This window comes from Toxotes jaculatrix, chromosome 6 (assembly GCF_017976425.1).
Source record: "Toxotes jaculatrix isolate fToxJac2 chromosome 6, fToxJac2.pri, whole genome shotgun sequence".
Lineage (NCBI taxonomy): Eukaryota > Metazoa > Chordata > Actinopteri > Toxotidae > Toxotes > Toxotes jaculatrix.
The window spans coordinates 19449369-19463781 of record NC_054399.1 but is presented as its reverse complement, the minus strand read 5'-3'; the positions used below and the strand labels follow the sequence as shown (position 1 = coordinate 19463781).

Sequence of the window (14413 nt, the reverse complement as noted above, 5' to 3'; positions counted from 1 at the left end):
ACCTGAATGGCTGTATTCTCCTCGCTTCAGACAAACAGAAGCACATGTGCACATGCACGTACACAAGGTTGGACGGAGTGGTGTTTTTTATTTATTTATTTATTTATTGATTGATTGATTGCTTTTTTGTATTCTTGCAAAAAAGAGAACCTACACATATGTGTGATGTTTTTATAAACTGCTTGCGTGTAAAGAAGATGGTTTTTGTTGTTTTATGAAGCGACGCTAACGTGAAACAGTCTTGCTCGTGTTGTTTCTGGATGATCTGCCTCACAGCACAGGGAAGGTCAGAGGGTCTACCATGCTTGAGTTTCCATTTTAAGGAAAGGAAAAAACAAAGTCAAGTGGTATCTCTCTACATAAGACTTGCACTCTCGCTTAACCAAAAAAGCCTCACTTTGCAGAGATTAGGATAATAAAAACACATGGCTAATTTTTGCTTCCAGGCAGCCTGTTTTCCTGCGATGAAACAAGCAGATTATTATTATCTCAGCGAAGTCTCCATAAAGATTGACAACAGGAAGCAGGAGGATGTTCACAAAGCACTTCTGTGTTATCTGTTTTAGAAATCAGTATGCCTAGGGAATCTTTAAGGACAGGGAATGTATCTTGTGTTTATGCGTCCTTATCACCTTTTGCTCATACCAGATTTCATACCAAACCTGATGAAGATAAAAGATAACAGAAGCATTCAACAATGAAAATCAGAGCTGAAAACAAGATGGAAACATGCTGCCACAGATCAGGGAGTCTGGCTCACAGGGCACAGAGGACATGTCTAATTGCAGGGACATTTTATCAAGTTTTAAGTGCATGTTTGCCTGAGGCCACTTTAAAAGTCTGACCCCGGTGACTTCAAGCTGTCATTGTGTGTGTCTACCTGACATGGGAGGGCTAACAGTACGCCAGTGTGTTTTTGGGTATGTGTTGTTTTCTTCAGAGCCACTGCTAACTGCCTCAGGAATGCACAATATTTCTGTATGTGTGTGTGCGTGTGTGTGTTCCTCTGTTAGTGTCAGGACGTGTTGAATCTCGAGTTCAGAGAAAAGATTTGTGGAGAGGCTTCAAAAGAAATGAAAACCGCACTGTGTTTTTTGTGTTAACGTAGCTGTCACAATCAGTACATTATTTATCATTTATCTTTCTTCTTTTTATCTATTTGTTATTGTTATAGAGACGGATTCACAGTATTGAATAATCTCTAAAAGGTCAAGTGTTTGTCCCTGACTAGTTTTGGTTTATAAAATACACAAACAGCAAAATTCAAAAGAAAAAGTGCAACAGAAGAAAACGCAGTCAATAATGCAAATTACAAAGTGAATACCATAAAAGTTGTAACAAGACTAAGAAAAAAATGGATTGTACTTTGAGAAATAGATCATTCGCCTGTTGAGTGTTGAGTTTTAGTTGGTGCTGAATGTCAGTGCGAAGATACTGAACCTAATGCTAATCTGAGCTAACCCAATGCTAATTGTAGTGTAACACTGAACTGAATTTAGATCCTTCTTCCTTTCGCTAATCCCATATTCAAAGACTCTTATGCCTGTGCGGCTGTTGGAAAAGAAGATGGGAAAGTGTGTCATCACCTAAAATCACTGAAACTTCAGTTTCATGTTCAAACATTTGTTGTTCCATTTCATTCTCCAGAGACTGAATGACAATGGACATACAATAGTAGTTAGGAATACACTGAAAAGCGTTAAGCCTCAGGCTCACTTAAAGAGCAGAGCGGGGACTTACTGGGATTAAAAAGTTAGTGTGTTAAGTTGTGCCCTCTGTTCGCCTTACTGGGCCTAAGGTGATGTCAGTGGATTTACGGTGAATCTTATTGGAATTTTCTGTAAATAGAAGGCCAGAGGCAAAGAAGAAAAACGCCTTAGGTATCCAGTGAGTGTAGAAATGAAGTAGGAGTTTCTATTTACAGCGTGCTAATCAGAATCTGTTACAAAAGCTCAAGGGATTTTGTCACGTTACATTGGGAAGTTCGAGGAACAGGATGGTTTTTGACATGTCTTTTTCCTGTGTTTTACACGCAAACATACTTTTGTTGTTGTGTTCTCTATATGCAATGTATGTGGCGAAATAGAAAAAAATCGCGGTTATGCTGTGTTGATTAACAGAAAAGCATCATCATCATTATACCCAGTACACAGGGAAAAGTTTAGATAACAGTGAGCTCAGCTGAGTAGGAAATAGGAGTAGGAGTGTAGGAACTAACTGATGTGGAGAATAGTAGAGTGAACATAAACCAGATGCTTTCAAGTGAAATATTTCTCTAGCACTTAGCTCAGTATGAAGTCTTGGTAAAAATGTTCACATTGTTGAGCATGTAGCCAACATTACAGGGTAAAACACATATAAATGGTTCATGCTCACATCCCTCACATACAATGGCATACATGCCCTGACATACAATCATAGCCTCAGTTTGTAATGAGCCAGTCAGAAAAATCCCCAAAACACCGCAACGACCTACAGCACAAAACCCATTCAGCTCAAATCACGTTCAACTATCTGAATGTTCATATTTCACTGCGTAAATCAACTGCATGGTGTTTGTGCCAAACTACAGCCAAAGAAGAGTTCAGCTCAGCCACAAGAAGAACTTAATCAATATCAAGGAGCATCAGAGCGGAAACTAGCAGACACCGTGACAAGCATTACCCACAAGCAGATCTGTGGCACATGGATAAAACAGCCATAGCTTACCGATATTACCAAATACGCAAAACCTGGGCCAAGACGTCTCTTGATAAGCATGTTAGCACAAGCAGCTGATGTCGAAAAGCTGTGATCTCTGGCATCTCAGTGGTTGTCACAGTCCAAAGTTGCCAGCATCATGAACAGGAAATCTCTTAGTCTGGCCACAAGTGCATGTTTGAACCTAACAACAGATAAGCAACTGAAAAACAAAGTTGTGGAACACCATCAGCCGCGGCAGCGTGACTGTTCCTCAGCAAAGCCATCCTGAAGCAATGTGACTGGACTGTTGCCAGCTGAGCTTTCTCATGAAATGCTGCATCAAGTGTCCGCAGCGGTTTTTAAGTCAATTTGCAGTCGAGCAGTGGAGCAGCAGCATTGCAGATCAAAACACAGGATACATGGTGCAGCATGGATGTGTTGAAATGTGTTGAAATGACCCTAATATTATATGAGGATCATTTGATTATTATAATTCTTAAGAGATATAAAATTATTGTTATTGTCACTCTGCTTAAACACAGTGTGCATTTCTTTGGAGCATAACCAATATTGCTGATTACAGAGCCCCCAGCCTTGTCTGAAAACTGATCCAGCTTCATCCACAGGGGAGAGAGAGCAGACACTAACCACAAAGAGCTGTCACACTGCCAAGAGCCTTTTTTATTCCCGTATTTATTCCTTTTTTTCCCCTCTTTGGCTTTGATGAAAAGACATGCCAGTGATATTTGAGGGGCTTAGTGGAGACAGACAGCGTGGGTTTCATGTTTTCCCGTAGCTTTTGTCTGAACTGCAGGCGTGACAGGTCACAGGTGTGAATGCACCGTCACAGACACCAGGCCCACTAACACCTTTTTCGCTGCAGAGTCAAGCCTGACTCCAATCAGGCATCCCGGCAGATACCACAGGATCACCCACGGAAACAATGGGACCTCAATTTGCAGCCAAGAGAATGCGCCAGGTTGAGTTGTTTAAGAGAAGGAAAATAAAAGCTTATGAAGACGTGTTGTTAGTGATTTGTCAGGAATTAAAGCTGCTTGTGTGGAGGATAAGAGGCACTTCTCAGTTCAAGGGTGGACAAAACGAATGACCCTTAGTTACGCTGCAAGAACAAGAAGAGCTTTTTTATTTGGTGACTCTGAAGAACAAATGACCTCAAATTTAACATCCACTTCTTCTCTCATGCCTTATTTTCCCTCTTTTGTCTTCCTCTCTTCAGGAGTCCTGAAAGACTACCTACGAGAGCTACCCTATCCTCTGATCACCAAGCAGCTGTACGAAGCCGTGTTGGAGTCCATGGCCGTGAGGCCTCTGCGTATGGGAGCGGCAGGCTGCGAGAACGACCAGGCCGACTCAGAGCACACCGTCAGCCTGCTGGAGAACCTGCCAGAGGTGGAGAGGGTGAGGATGATAACCATTACATTCCCCACTGGATCTCACAGTCATCACTGCGCTAGAATATTGTCACAGAAGTGGTTGTGAAAGGGATAATTGTGGCATGGGTAATAATGGTTATGATGTTAAGATTACTACATTACGTAGGCTTTTACATTGGGTGATATTAGTGGTGGCACGACTGCACAAGTGTAATTTTCTCAGCATCTTTTCACCTTCATGTAAGCATTTTCAGATTAATGACAAGTGGCAAAAAGTGAAAAAGATGTTAGAGTAAAAAACTGATATAAAATGAGATAAGAGAGAGATGGGAAACAAGCAGAGGTCTCTGGGACGATGTGGTGCATGGCCCTAGGTCATGAGGGTGCCCCAGATATTCTTTATTTTCCATAAACACATAAACAAATCCCTTAAATATGGTTATTTCGGAATTATAACCAAGAATTGCACAGTGACACTTTTGAACTGCTACAAATGTATTTTAGTGTTTTTGTTTGTGACAATGAGACAGACTCTTGAGACTCACTGCCAACTAAAAGTAAATGCTCAGCTCTTTGCTGCACAAATGTTTTGATGGATTTAAGTTCATGCATTACTGAAAATAAAACTATGTTCCTAGTTACAGTCAGCACAAAGTTAACTCCGGGGACATTTGTTTTTAGAAATCGCAATTGGAATAATACTTTGAAAGGCTCCTCTGCTCAAACTTTCCAAGTAAAATGTCAGAATTACCTGCTCTGTCATATGTCTGAATGCAGCATGATATTTCTGCTCATATTACTGACACAGCAGTCTAGTAAGATGGCAGTGTAGCATGAACTTAAAATCTTGCCTATAATATATTTTTTCTTCCTTTCTTACATGAAATATAGCTTTGTACTGCTACAAATAGCTGAATGCTGAAGTATATTTTGTAATGTAGCTCTGCTGCTGCCAGTGGTACTACGACAACTACTAATCATAATAATAACATGTCTTATTTGTCTGTGTTTGCGCACTTGTGTGTGTGTGCGCGTGCGTGTGCGTGCGCGTGTGTGCGCGTGTGTGTATGAACCAGATGACACTGCGGAAGCTTCTTGACCACCTGAAGCTGGTAGCGTCCTACCAGGAAGTGAACAAGATGACATGTCAGAACCTGGCGGTGTGTTTCGGCCCAGTGCTGCTCAGCCAGCGGCAGGAGGCGTCCTGCCACACCAACCGAGTCTTTATCGACTCCGAGGAGCTGGCCAGCGCTCTGCACTTCAAAAAGCACATCGAAGTCCTGCACTACCTGCTTCAGCTTTGGCCAGGTGATTTTTATTTATTTATTTATTTTTTGCTTTCTTTAAATTACTAAACTTATTCTGATATTTTTAAACATTAGATAAGTTCTGCCATGTATGGTGGCTTAATAAAACATCTATTTTACAGTCAGGTTATGGCTCTGTACTGTATGTACCAGTCTTTTGCCTGAGGGTCTTACACAGATCAGGACCAGCTCTGTGGTTCAGCTCTACAAAGGCCTGCTACGGGGCTGGGCTGCTTTGATCATTGAGGTTATCCACCACTGGCCTAAGTACAGCTGATAGCCATTGGCCACCATCTGTTGGCTCCCCAGGGATGAAACTCTCCACAGAGTCCTTCATCATGGCAGACTGAGCCAATCGGAGCCAAGCCAGTAAACCCTAATGTAAACCAAACCTTCGAGGCGTGGCCCCCCTGTCTTAAGATAAATCACCAAGCAAGGACAGATACCCAGTACCAGCTTCACTCAGCACCAGTCATCTGTCTGCCTGCACAGCTGCTTTCTGCCAGCTGCAGCTGTCTGCTCAGTGTGAGACATGAAGGAATCCAAAGATTATTCAGGAGGGAGCTGAGAATGATGAAGGGAGCTGCAGGCAGTGTAAAATTTGTATTGGTCACAGCAACTAATTTGAAATGATTTAAATGTTCAGGTTCAGTTTTAGGAATTTGTGTTCACCCCATCTCTAATCAATGTGTGAATGGCTGCTGCAGTGCAATTGAAGTCCCCAGATACTCTTGGAAATTAATTAAAATATTACAAAACTGACCCGTGTCCTCTGCCTACATGCAGATTGAACAGATATTAACATTTGAAAATCTATTAGCGCTGTAAGGACCCTGTGCTGCAGTCATTGGCAGTTTGCCTGTTCTAACCTCATTAAAAAAAAGCTCCTTTTTAATGAACATTAAGTTTATGAGAGTGGCTGAAAATCCATTATACAGTTTTAAATGCACACGGTCATCAATCCAGAACTGAGCCAGCTTCTTAATTAAAAGAGCAATGTTTTTCAGTGTGCGGTGATATCCTATTAAGTGTGTCCCGAGGCACACATTTTTCAAAATGCACATGCATGCTGTATTTTGAAAAATCTTTCCCAAGTCTTCCTAACATCATGTTAGACAGACGTTATCCCTCAAATCCCCACAGCTCTTCCCTGTAACCTGCAGCTTTAACCAGATCTGCTGATTGATGCCGGAAGAAGAACTGACACCGTGTCTGGTCTGGCCTCTAAATTTAACTACATCCTCTGACTCCCACACTGAACCAATTCTGTGTAAACCGCCAAAGTCGAGCACCCTCCACCCTCCTGTACATCGACTGGGGAAGAAACAGAGATAGAGAGTCAGCGTCTGTGAATCCTGTAATTGCAGGTCGTGGTATGAAGTACAAGTGGAATTTCAAAAGATAAACAAAAAAGTGCAAAGATTTTTATGTTTGAGGCTAGAACATACATGGAAACAGTCAAATGAGGAGAAAGACTGGAGAAAGCTGTGGTGTGTAGTCATGTTTTTGTCATCTTTTTTAAGCGAAGAAGTGATTCTGTGCTGATGTCACTGAGTTAGTGCCCATAATGACCTGTAATAACCTTGACAAAGTTTTCAGTCCAGGTTCAAGCCTTTGTTTACACCCTCAGTGACATCTCCATTCTGTCTGCTTCCCTAGCTCAGAGCATAGGACGCCTGGACTATAATTAAAGACATTCCAGGCTTAACCTTAGACCTCAGCCCCTGAAGCTTCACCCTAACATTTCACAATCATTATGGGATATTTTCAGCCACCTCTTCACGCCTCTGTCTTTCTCACATACACACACACACACACACATACACACACATACACATGACTTTGAGCAAGTGCAGGGACATCTGATGACTTTCGGCATAAAAATACTGACGCTATTTACAGGAAGTGTGAGAGGGCATGGGCATATGTGTGTTGAAGTGGCTGAGGAGGTGTTGTGAGTTGAGTGTGAATAATGCAGTGTGCCAACTGTATGTGTGAGGAGATGTGAGCAGATGGTTAGACAGACCGAATGACAGGAAGAAAAGGAGAATGTGTGTGTTTGTGAGTGTGAGTGTGTGTGTGCTTGAGTGCATTTGTTTGTATTAGGTTCTTGTTATTGTGCCTGTGTGCAGGGATAACACTTTTAAAATCAACCAGCAGCACCACGTTCACGGCACAAGCCTCTGGAGCCTACCGAGGGCTCATTTAGGTTAAGTTTGCAGACGTTCTGTGTATTCATTTCTGTCTTTGTTTAGCACCTTACTCTTTTTCATTGAAGGTCTATGTTTGCCATTATACAACAAATTCAAAGTTTTAAAAGTTATCCATCAAAAAAACATGCTCAGTCTATTCACTGATAAATAGACAGGGGATAATCAGCACATGAAGTACATTTTTCCTAGTGTAGCACGAGGTGCAGTATTGTCTGCATTCTGCCTTCATTCTCTCTGCTGACAGCTAATCACTTTAATCATGTCGTCAGTGAATCATGTCTGAAATTAAATAACACGGTGTCTCTTAAAGGAGGATAATGTCTGTTTGTTTTAGGTGATAATTGCTCGAGTCTTTAGCCTCAGGAGAGTTGCAAAACATGCACACAACTGCTACACATAAATACTCCGTCAGCCACTGCCACTCTTGATGAATGAACTGGAGTCAGCACGGATCATAATTCATCATTATTTTTGTTTTAAAGCATATAATAGTGGAAAATCTGTTTGTAGAAAAAATATCTAGGGCCTCTTCCCCCCTCTGGAGACAAAATAAAATTCAGTTTTGTTTCATTTTGTACCTTTTGTACGTGACTTAAAGCCCTAACACTTTCTGTTCTTTGTTCCTTTCCAATCCAGTAAGGGAGAGCTAGCGGTGTCAACAAGTATAGGTACACAGAGATAAAGAAGGACAGGTAACCGGACTGTGCTGGTTGTGTTGCAGTGTTCACTGTTCCTTTTTGTAGCACAGTCAGATGACCATTTCATAATGTCCAAACAGGGCTTCAGTTTAGTTAATTTTTAAAACTTAGGTTTAGTCAACAGTTGATAACAAACAGCACATGAGGCTGGCACCAAAGTCACAGAGTGTGTTGGTGTGTCTTCAGCATGTGTTTGACTTTGAGTACAGCATGGGCATGTTCGTATCTGGTTTATTCTGGCAGAGCCTGCATCATATATCAGGGTTCGCAGAGCTTAGTCAACTTACTGCTGATTTAGTTAAATGTCTGTGACAGAGAAACATCCAGATAAACCTGTGGGGGTTTTTAAATGGTAAGAATTTGATGTGTTATCAAATAAAGGCTTCTTGTTTTCAAGGCATGATTTTCAATGTGAGTTTGACCATTAAGTTACCAACAGGGGGATGTGTGACACTTAAAGGGTCAGTTCATGCAAATTACAAAAAAATATTTTGTCACTTATTCGTAATATCTACCTCTACCTGCAGATAATTTTGGTTTTTGAACTACCAGAATTAGAACTAGTTCCTACCAAAAAATAGTCCCTATGAAAATTGGGTGGTGGCAGAAATCAGGAGTCAGAAATCTCAAAACTTATCCAAATAAAATTTAGAATATCTGCAAGGCGCGGCACCATCAGGGTGAGAAAACGTGATTTGTTTTTGTTTTTTTGTGATTTGGGTGAGCAAACCCTTTAAATGAATATATATCATCATTTTGGGAAGTATTTTTTCTGAAGGTTGGAAAAAAAATCCACCATATAGCACCTCTAAAGCTAAGAGCCAGGCTAGCTGCCCCCCCTGTTTCCAGTCTTTATGCTAAGCTGAGCTAATTGGCTGTATTTATCATACAGATGTGGTACCAATCTTCTCATCTAACTCTCAGAAAGAAAGCAAATAAACATATTTCCCAAAATGCTGAAACATTCCATCAATGATATTAGTTCAAATGGCCGATACACTGTACATCTGATTAACTCTGCTTGTCTTGTGTTGCTTTTTTTTCCCTGCTTCACCAGTTGTGGACCCACACGGCCAGTCCTCCTTTCAGCCCCCTGCAGCCTCTTTGGCACCTGCCCCCTCAGACCAGCTGTTAGCACCTCCTCTACGGCGAAGAAAAGAGCGCCCCCAGGTCCTGAACCTCAGTGAAGCGGAGATGGCGGGTGTTCTGCGGCCCAAACCAGGGCGCCTGGACAGCCCGAGTAACCGATACGCTGGTGACTGGAGCGGCTGTGGCGAGAGCTACTTCCCGTCTGAAATGCTGCTGCCTCCCAGCAAAGAGGAGGCGGACTATGATGACGTGCCCTCTGAAGATACAGAGGCAGCTGAGGAGGAGCAGGAGAAGCCTGAAGATTCAGAGGAGGATAAAGGGCAGAAGGTCACAAACCCTGCATATGACCCCACAGAGCAGGAGCAACCTCCAAGAGAGGAGGTGGTGAAGGAGGGGGAAAAGGCGGAGGAGGAGGAGGAGGAGGACACGCAAGAAGAGAGTGATAGTTCAGGCAATGGGCAGCCATTAGAAGATGAGGCGGAAGAGGAGAGGGTGTGCAACCACATCCTGCCGCCTCGGCTTCCAAAAGAGCACACCTACCAGGCCTACATGAAGATCCAGGACATCAGCCCCGTGCTGAGCAACAGAGTCAACCTTAGAGACCTGCAGGAGAGCATCGACACTCTGATAGGCAACCTGGAGAGAGAGCTCAACAAGAACAAGCTCAATGTCGGATACTGACTCCTACCACCACAGTCACACATACACTCACACATATCTACTCACACACTCTCACAAAGCCTGAGGAGGTTTGGGGAAGACCTTTACTGTTCAAGGTGCTTCAGGATACAGCCACAGTGTTTCCATGGAGATCCTGTGAGGTCACCATGGCAATGTGGCGTGCAGTGCTGCTGTAAAAACGTAAAGGATGAGATGAGAAGAAATGTAACGTGGCACTTCTGGCGTTTGTACCTTACCCACAGACATTCCTAATGTTTTTTTTTTATTTTTCTTTTATTTTGTTGACTGTCTTACTTTATGTTGTCGTTGATGGTTTGTTTCAGTCCGGTTCTGTGTTCCATGTTGTTATTGTTGTTTCTCTTCTTATTAGAAGAACCCATTGACCCCTCAGGGGTTTAAAAGGTGCCTTAATTGTGTGAAGGTGGTACGTTGAGATGAAAATCCACCCTGGAATAAAATGCATCCCCTCTTATGATCTTGATACAGTGCTGGCACCAACGCTGTATCAACACTAAGACTAAGATGACCTCTAAGATGTATGTAGAGTTTTTACATCAAGGCTACAGTATATTATATTTTTAGCAGGTACGAATCCACCCTAGGTACTATGGAGCTCTACTAGATAGATAAACAGTACTTATTCTCTTTTTAAAATTGGCCATTTTCATACCAAAACATCCCAGTGCTTCCAGAGTTTCCCCAGTTCTTGGCAGAATCTGAAGCAGCATTTGGACATGGGATACTTCCGCATCTATTCAGTGGTAGGAAAACATCTGGGATACATTAAGAATTGGTTCCCAAGAAAAATATGTAATTGAATTAATGAAAAATATGCAAAGAAGACAAAACCATCCAAGGAAGCCCCTCTATCATTTTTGGCAGCAGAGTAAATATATTCCAATATTTTGTTGAATCCCACTTTTATTGACCAGAACATTAGTCTCTAATGCTGAATGGAAAACTCCAGGATTTGTGTCTGAATTCCAGAGTTTCAAGCTTCTAAACTTACTGTTTATTAAATAAGATGCTTCAGAGATTTAATATTGTTTTTCCATTAAATTCAGAGATTTACAGTGGACAGATTAAGAGCAGAACAGTTGAAATCAATGCAGCAGAGGCGGAGATCCTCAATTTTATGGATGAAAAACTCCAAAACTTTGGATCCCACACTTCTACATATCCCACATAATGCCATAGTGGATTATCATATAATTTGTGTTTTCTAAGATTAAGTGAAACTCCTTCACAATGTTTCTTTAATGCAAACCAGGCTCATAGGAGGAACTTGTGCATATTCTGTTTCAGGGTGGATTTCCTTTTTAAGGCAGCAGAGAGCTTTTCTATTGAGGTATGAAACACTAAATGTTGTACAACAATAATGCACTTATGAGGCAGGCAGTAGTGTAGATTGTCATTATTGATCATGCAGTAAATATATGCTGGCTGTGGACTGAAGTGAGGGAGAAACAGCCGCCACTGAAACCTCCTCTTAAAGATAAATATGATAGAATATGGGTTGAAATTTATTTACTTGGAGCAGACTTTTTCAGTGTTTAGACACCCATCTGCAGACAGTTGCATCTCTCTCTCTTTCATGTGGCATCATATTCAGTTTAGGCTTAAAGGAATAGTTGAACATTTGGGGAAATGTGTTCGTTCAGTTTCTTGCTGAGTGAGATGAGAAGGTCAACATCACTCTCATGTCTGTAGTAAGCAACAGCCAGAAGATCCTTAGCTTAGCTTAGCACAAAGACTGGAAGCGGGGGGAAACATCTAGCATGTCACTAATACAGTTACATTTGTAAAAATAGGATTTGGTATTTTTATTTAATACGTGCACTGTTGCCCATAAAGTTGGAATAATTTTGTTTTCAGACACATTCCTCTTTTTATTCCTATTTATACACATCAGTAATCACATTGGAAGAGACTGATCAATAAAGTTTTGAAAAGATACACACTTTATTTATCAAGAATAAATCACATTGTCACAATCATTTCATGAGAAGAGGTAGAATATGTTTTATGGGCAACAGTGTAAAAGTGTGACTAAAATAAACCATTTTCTCAAATTTTTCAAATAATATTTCAGAAATTTTAAATATCCATTTATACAGAATTTGACTCAGACCTTTGGTTCTGACTTGATGTAACGTTAGCCGAATCTCTTACTCTTTTATCAGTTTTCCAGTAAGCACTGGTAAATCTTCTTAGCCTGTCATTCCTTAGTCCAAAGATAAAACAGTCTTTCTTCCAGTACCTCTAAATCTCACTGATCCAGCTACACATTCACCACACAGACATGAGAGCGGTGTCGATCTTCTCATTTAACTCTTGACTCTTTTTTTTTTTTTTTCCCCCCCAAACACCAAACTATTCTTTTAAAATCCTTTCGGCTTCTCCCAGATTTTGGCAACACCGTGAACTACAAACAGCCCAAATGTGAAGCACAATTTTCAGAGCAGCAGTGGAAACTGTTTGCGGTGAGCCTCAGTTAGTACGACTTAGCTAGATGCCTAAATCGACAAAGGACGTTTTCAGCAATCCAGGGATTCAGAATGATCAGTATTTAACCTATATGTATATGTATATAATTATATAAATGTATTGGGAGTATATTATTTTTACAGCTTCTATCTCAATGGCGTATTTAAATACTTCCGATGACCTCGTAGTGTTGACTTGTAGCAATAGTCGCTTTTCCTCCCTTCAAGCTACCTGTACACATCTTAATGTGCTGGACTAATGGTACAACTTTAGCTGTAAAATATGATAAAATCGTGCTCTTGCAGAAAAAGTGATATTGTTATTTTTGTTATATTGTGTATATATTTGACATTGTTTTGTGTCTCTGGTGGACTAAGCTGTGTTCATTTTTTTGTTTGTTTGTTTTTTAAAGTACTGAACGTTGCATGGTCAAAAGCTTTACTGACATAAACAAGGCTCTTTCTCATCTGCCTTTGTATTTGATATTTATGTGTAAAAAGACTATTTTGTAATGTATGCTCATTGGTTCGTCACCCTGTACCTCTAATAGACAATTGCATTGTTCAAGCTTTTCTCCAGAGGACTTAAAGGCAGACGGCGACTCTGTTTAGTGCAGTTTTGACTGGGAAATGACAGAAAACTCAACTTTCACCATCACAGTTCTGAAAAGCCCAACGTGACATCTTCAAAGTGCTTTCAAACCATATATATATTCAGAAGTCATAGATATTCAGTTTGCTTTCACAAAAGATAAACAGCACATCCTGAAAATTTACAAGCTTTAACTTGTGAATCTTTGCTTGAAAAATGACTAAAACTATTAATTAATCATTAAAATAAAATAGTATTTTTTTCAGCTCTAAAATATATAAACCTTAAACATCAAGACAAATATTTAATTCATTTAATTCACACTGCAAAAAAAATGTCCATCTCAAATTGTCTCCAGTCTAAAAAATTATTTATGAAACAAGTGGAAAAAATATGACATTGCATAAGAGAATTTCAACTTTATGTGATTAAAATCAGAATCTCCTTTAATTAAATGTCATTTTCTGGAGCAAAAACAAGAGAAACTGAACTGACAATAAGTGAAATTGTCTTAAAGATTGACATGGGATGTGGAGTTCTGTGCTTTTTTATTTAATTTTTTTTTTTTTTTTTTTTTTTTCATTTTATTTTTCACTCTTGTTCAACACCTCACTCTCCTACATGGTCTCTGTTCATGATCCTTCTGCTTCATGGTGAATCTGTGGCTGCTGCTGTTGTCAGTCTGAGCAGGTCTGGTGAAAGTGAGTTTCAGCAGGGTTCCTATCAAACCATCTGTCAAGTCAGTGCGGAGCATCGGCTACACTTTAGTAATTTTTAGGTCCTTTATTGAAATGTAAAGATTGTTTTTCAGATCTGAAAATCCAATTTGACTGAGATGTTTACTGATAAATTAAACAAAAATTGAAACACTTGTAATAGTGGTCTAAATTCAGCATGAAGCCTGTTTTAGGCAATACAGTCCTGTTAAATCAGTTGTCCAGCTGCCATGGATGCAGTCTTGGGACAGAGCCACAACCGGTCAAATGTAAAAAAAAAAACAAAAACAAAACAGAAAATTGCTTTGTATTGATCCTGAGAAATGTATGGTCATAATAAAGTATATTATTTTACATTCACATGTGGTCTCTTTGTCTTTATGCCAGTGATAGAAGTTATTTGCTCTTGGACACTTATTGTCTTTGTTTTTTATAATTAATTTTCCAGAAAAAAAAAAGTTTGTTTTAATATCATATTTCCTTAACCATGACTGTTTCCCATTAATTGAATGACCAGAACTACACAGTGCTCATGCTCATTAAAACTTACTTTGA

The 14413-nt window shown here is 40.2% G+C and overlaps 1 protein-coding gene across 2 annotated transcripts in view; it reads left to right on the top strand.

Annotated features, from left to right (window-relative positions):
• syde2 (synapse defective 1, Rho GTPase, homolog 2 (C. elegans)) overlaps positions 1-11987 on the top strand; it is a 42378-nt gene extending 30391 nt beyond the window's left edge. For both annotated transcript variants that reach the window (XM_041040011.1, XM_041040010.1), the window contains exons 6-8: positions 3920-4101; positions 5153-5384; positions 9352-11987. In XM_041040011.1, the coding sequence (XP_040895945.1) occupies positions 3920-4101; positions 5153-5384; positions 9352-10064 (1127 nt within the window). In that variant the 3' untranslated portion in view covers positions 10065-11987. The remainder of the gene's footprint in view (positions 1-3919; positions 4102-5152; positions 5385-9351) is intronic.
• The last annotated feature ends 2426 nt before the right edge of the window (positions 11988-14413 follow it).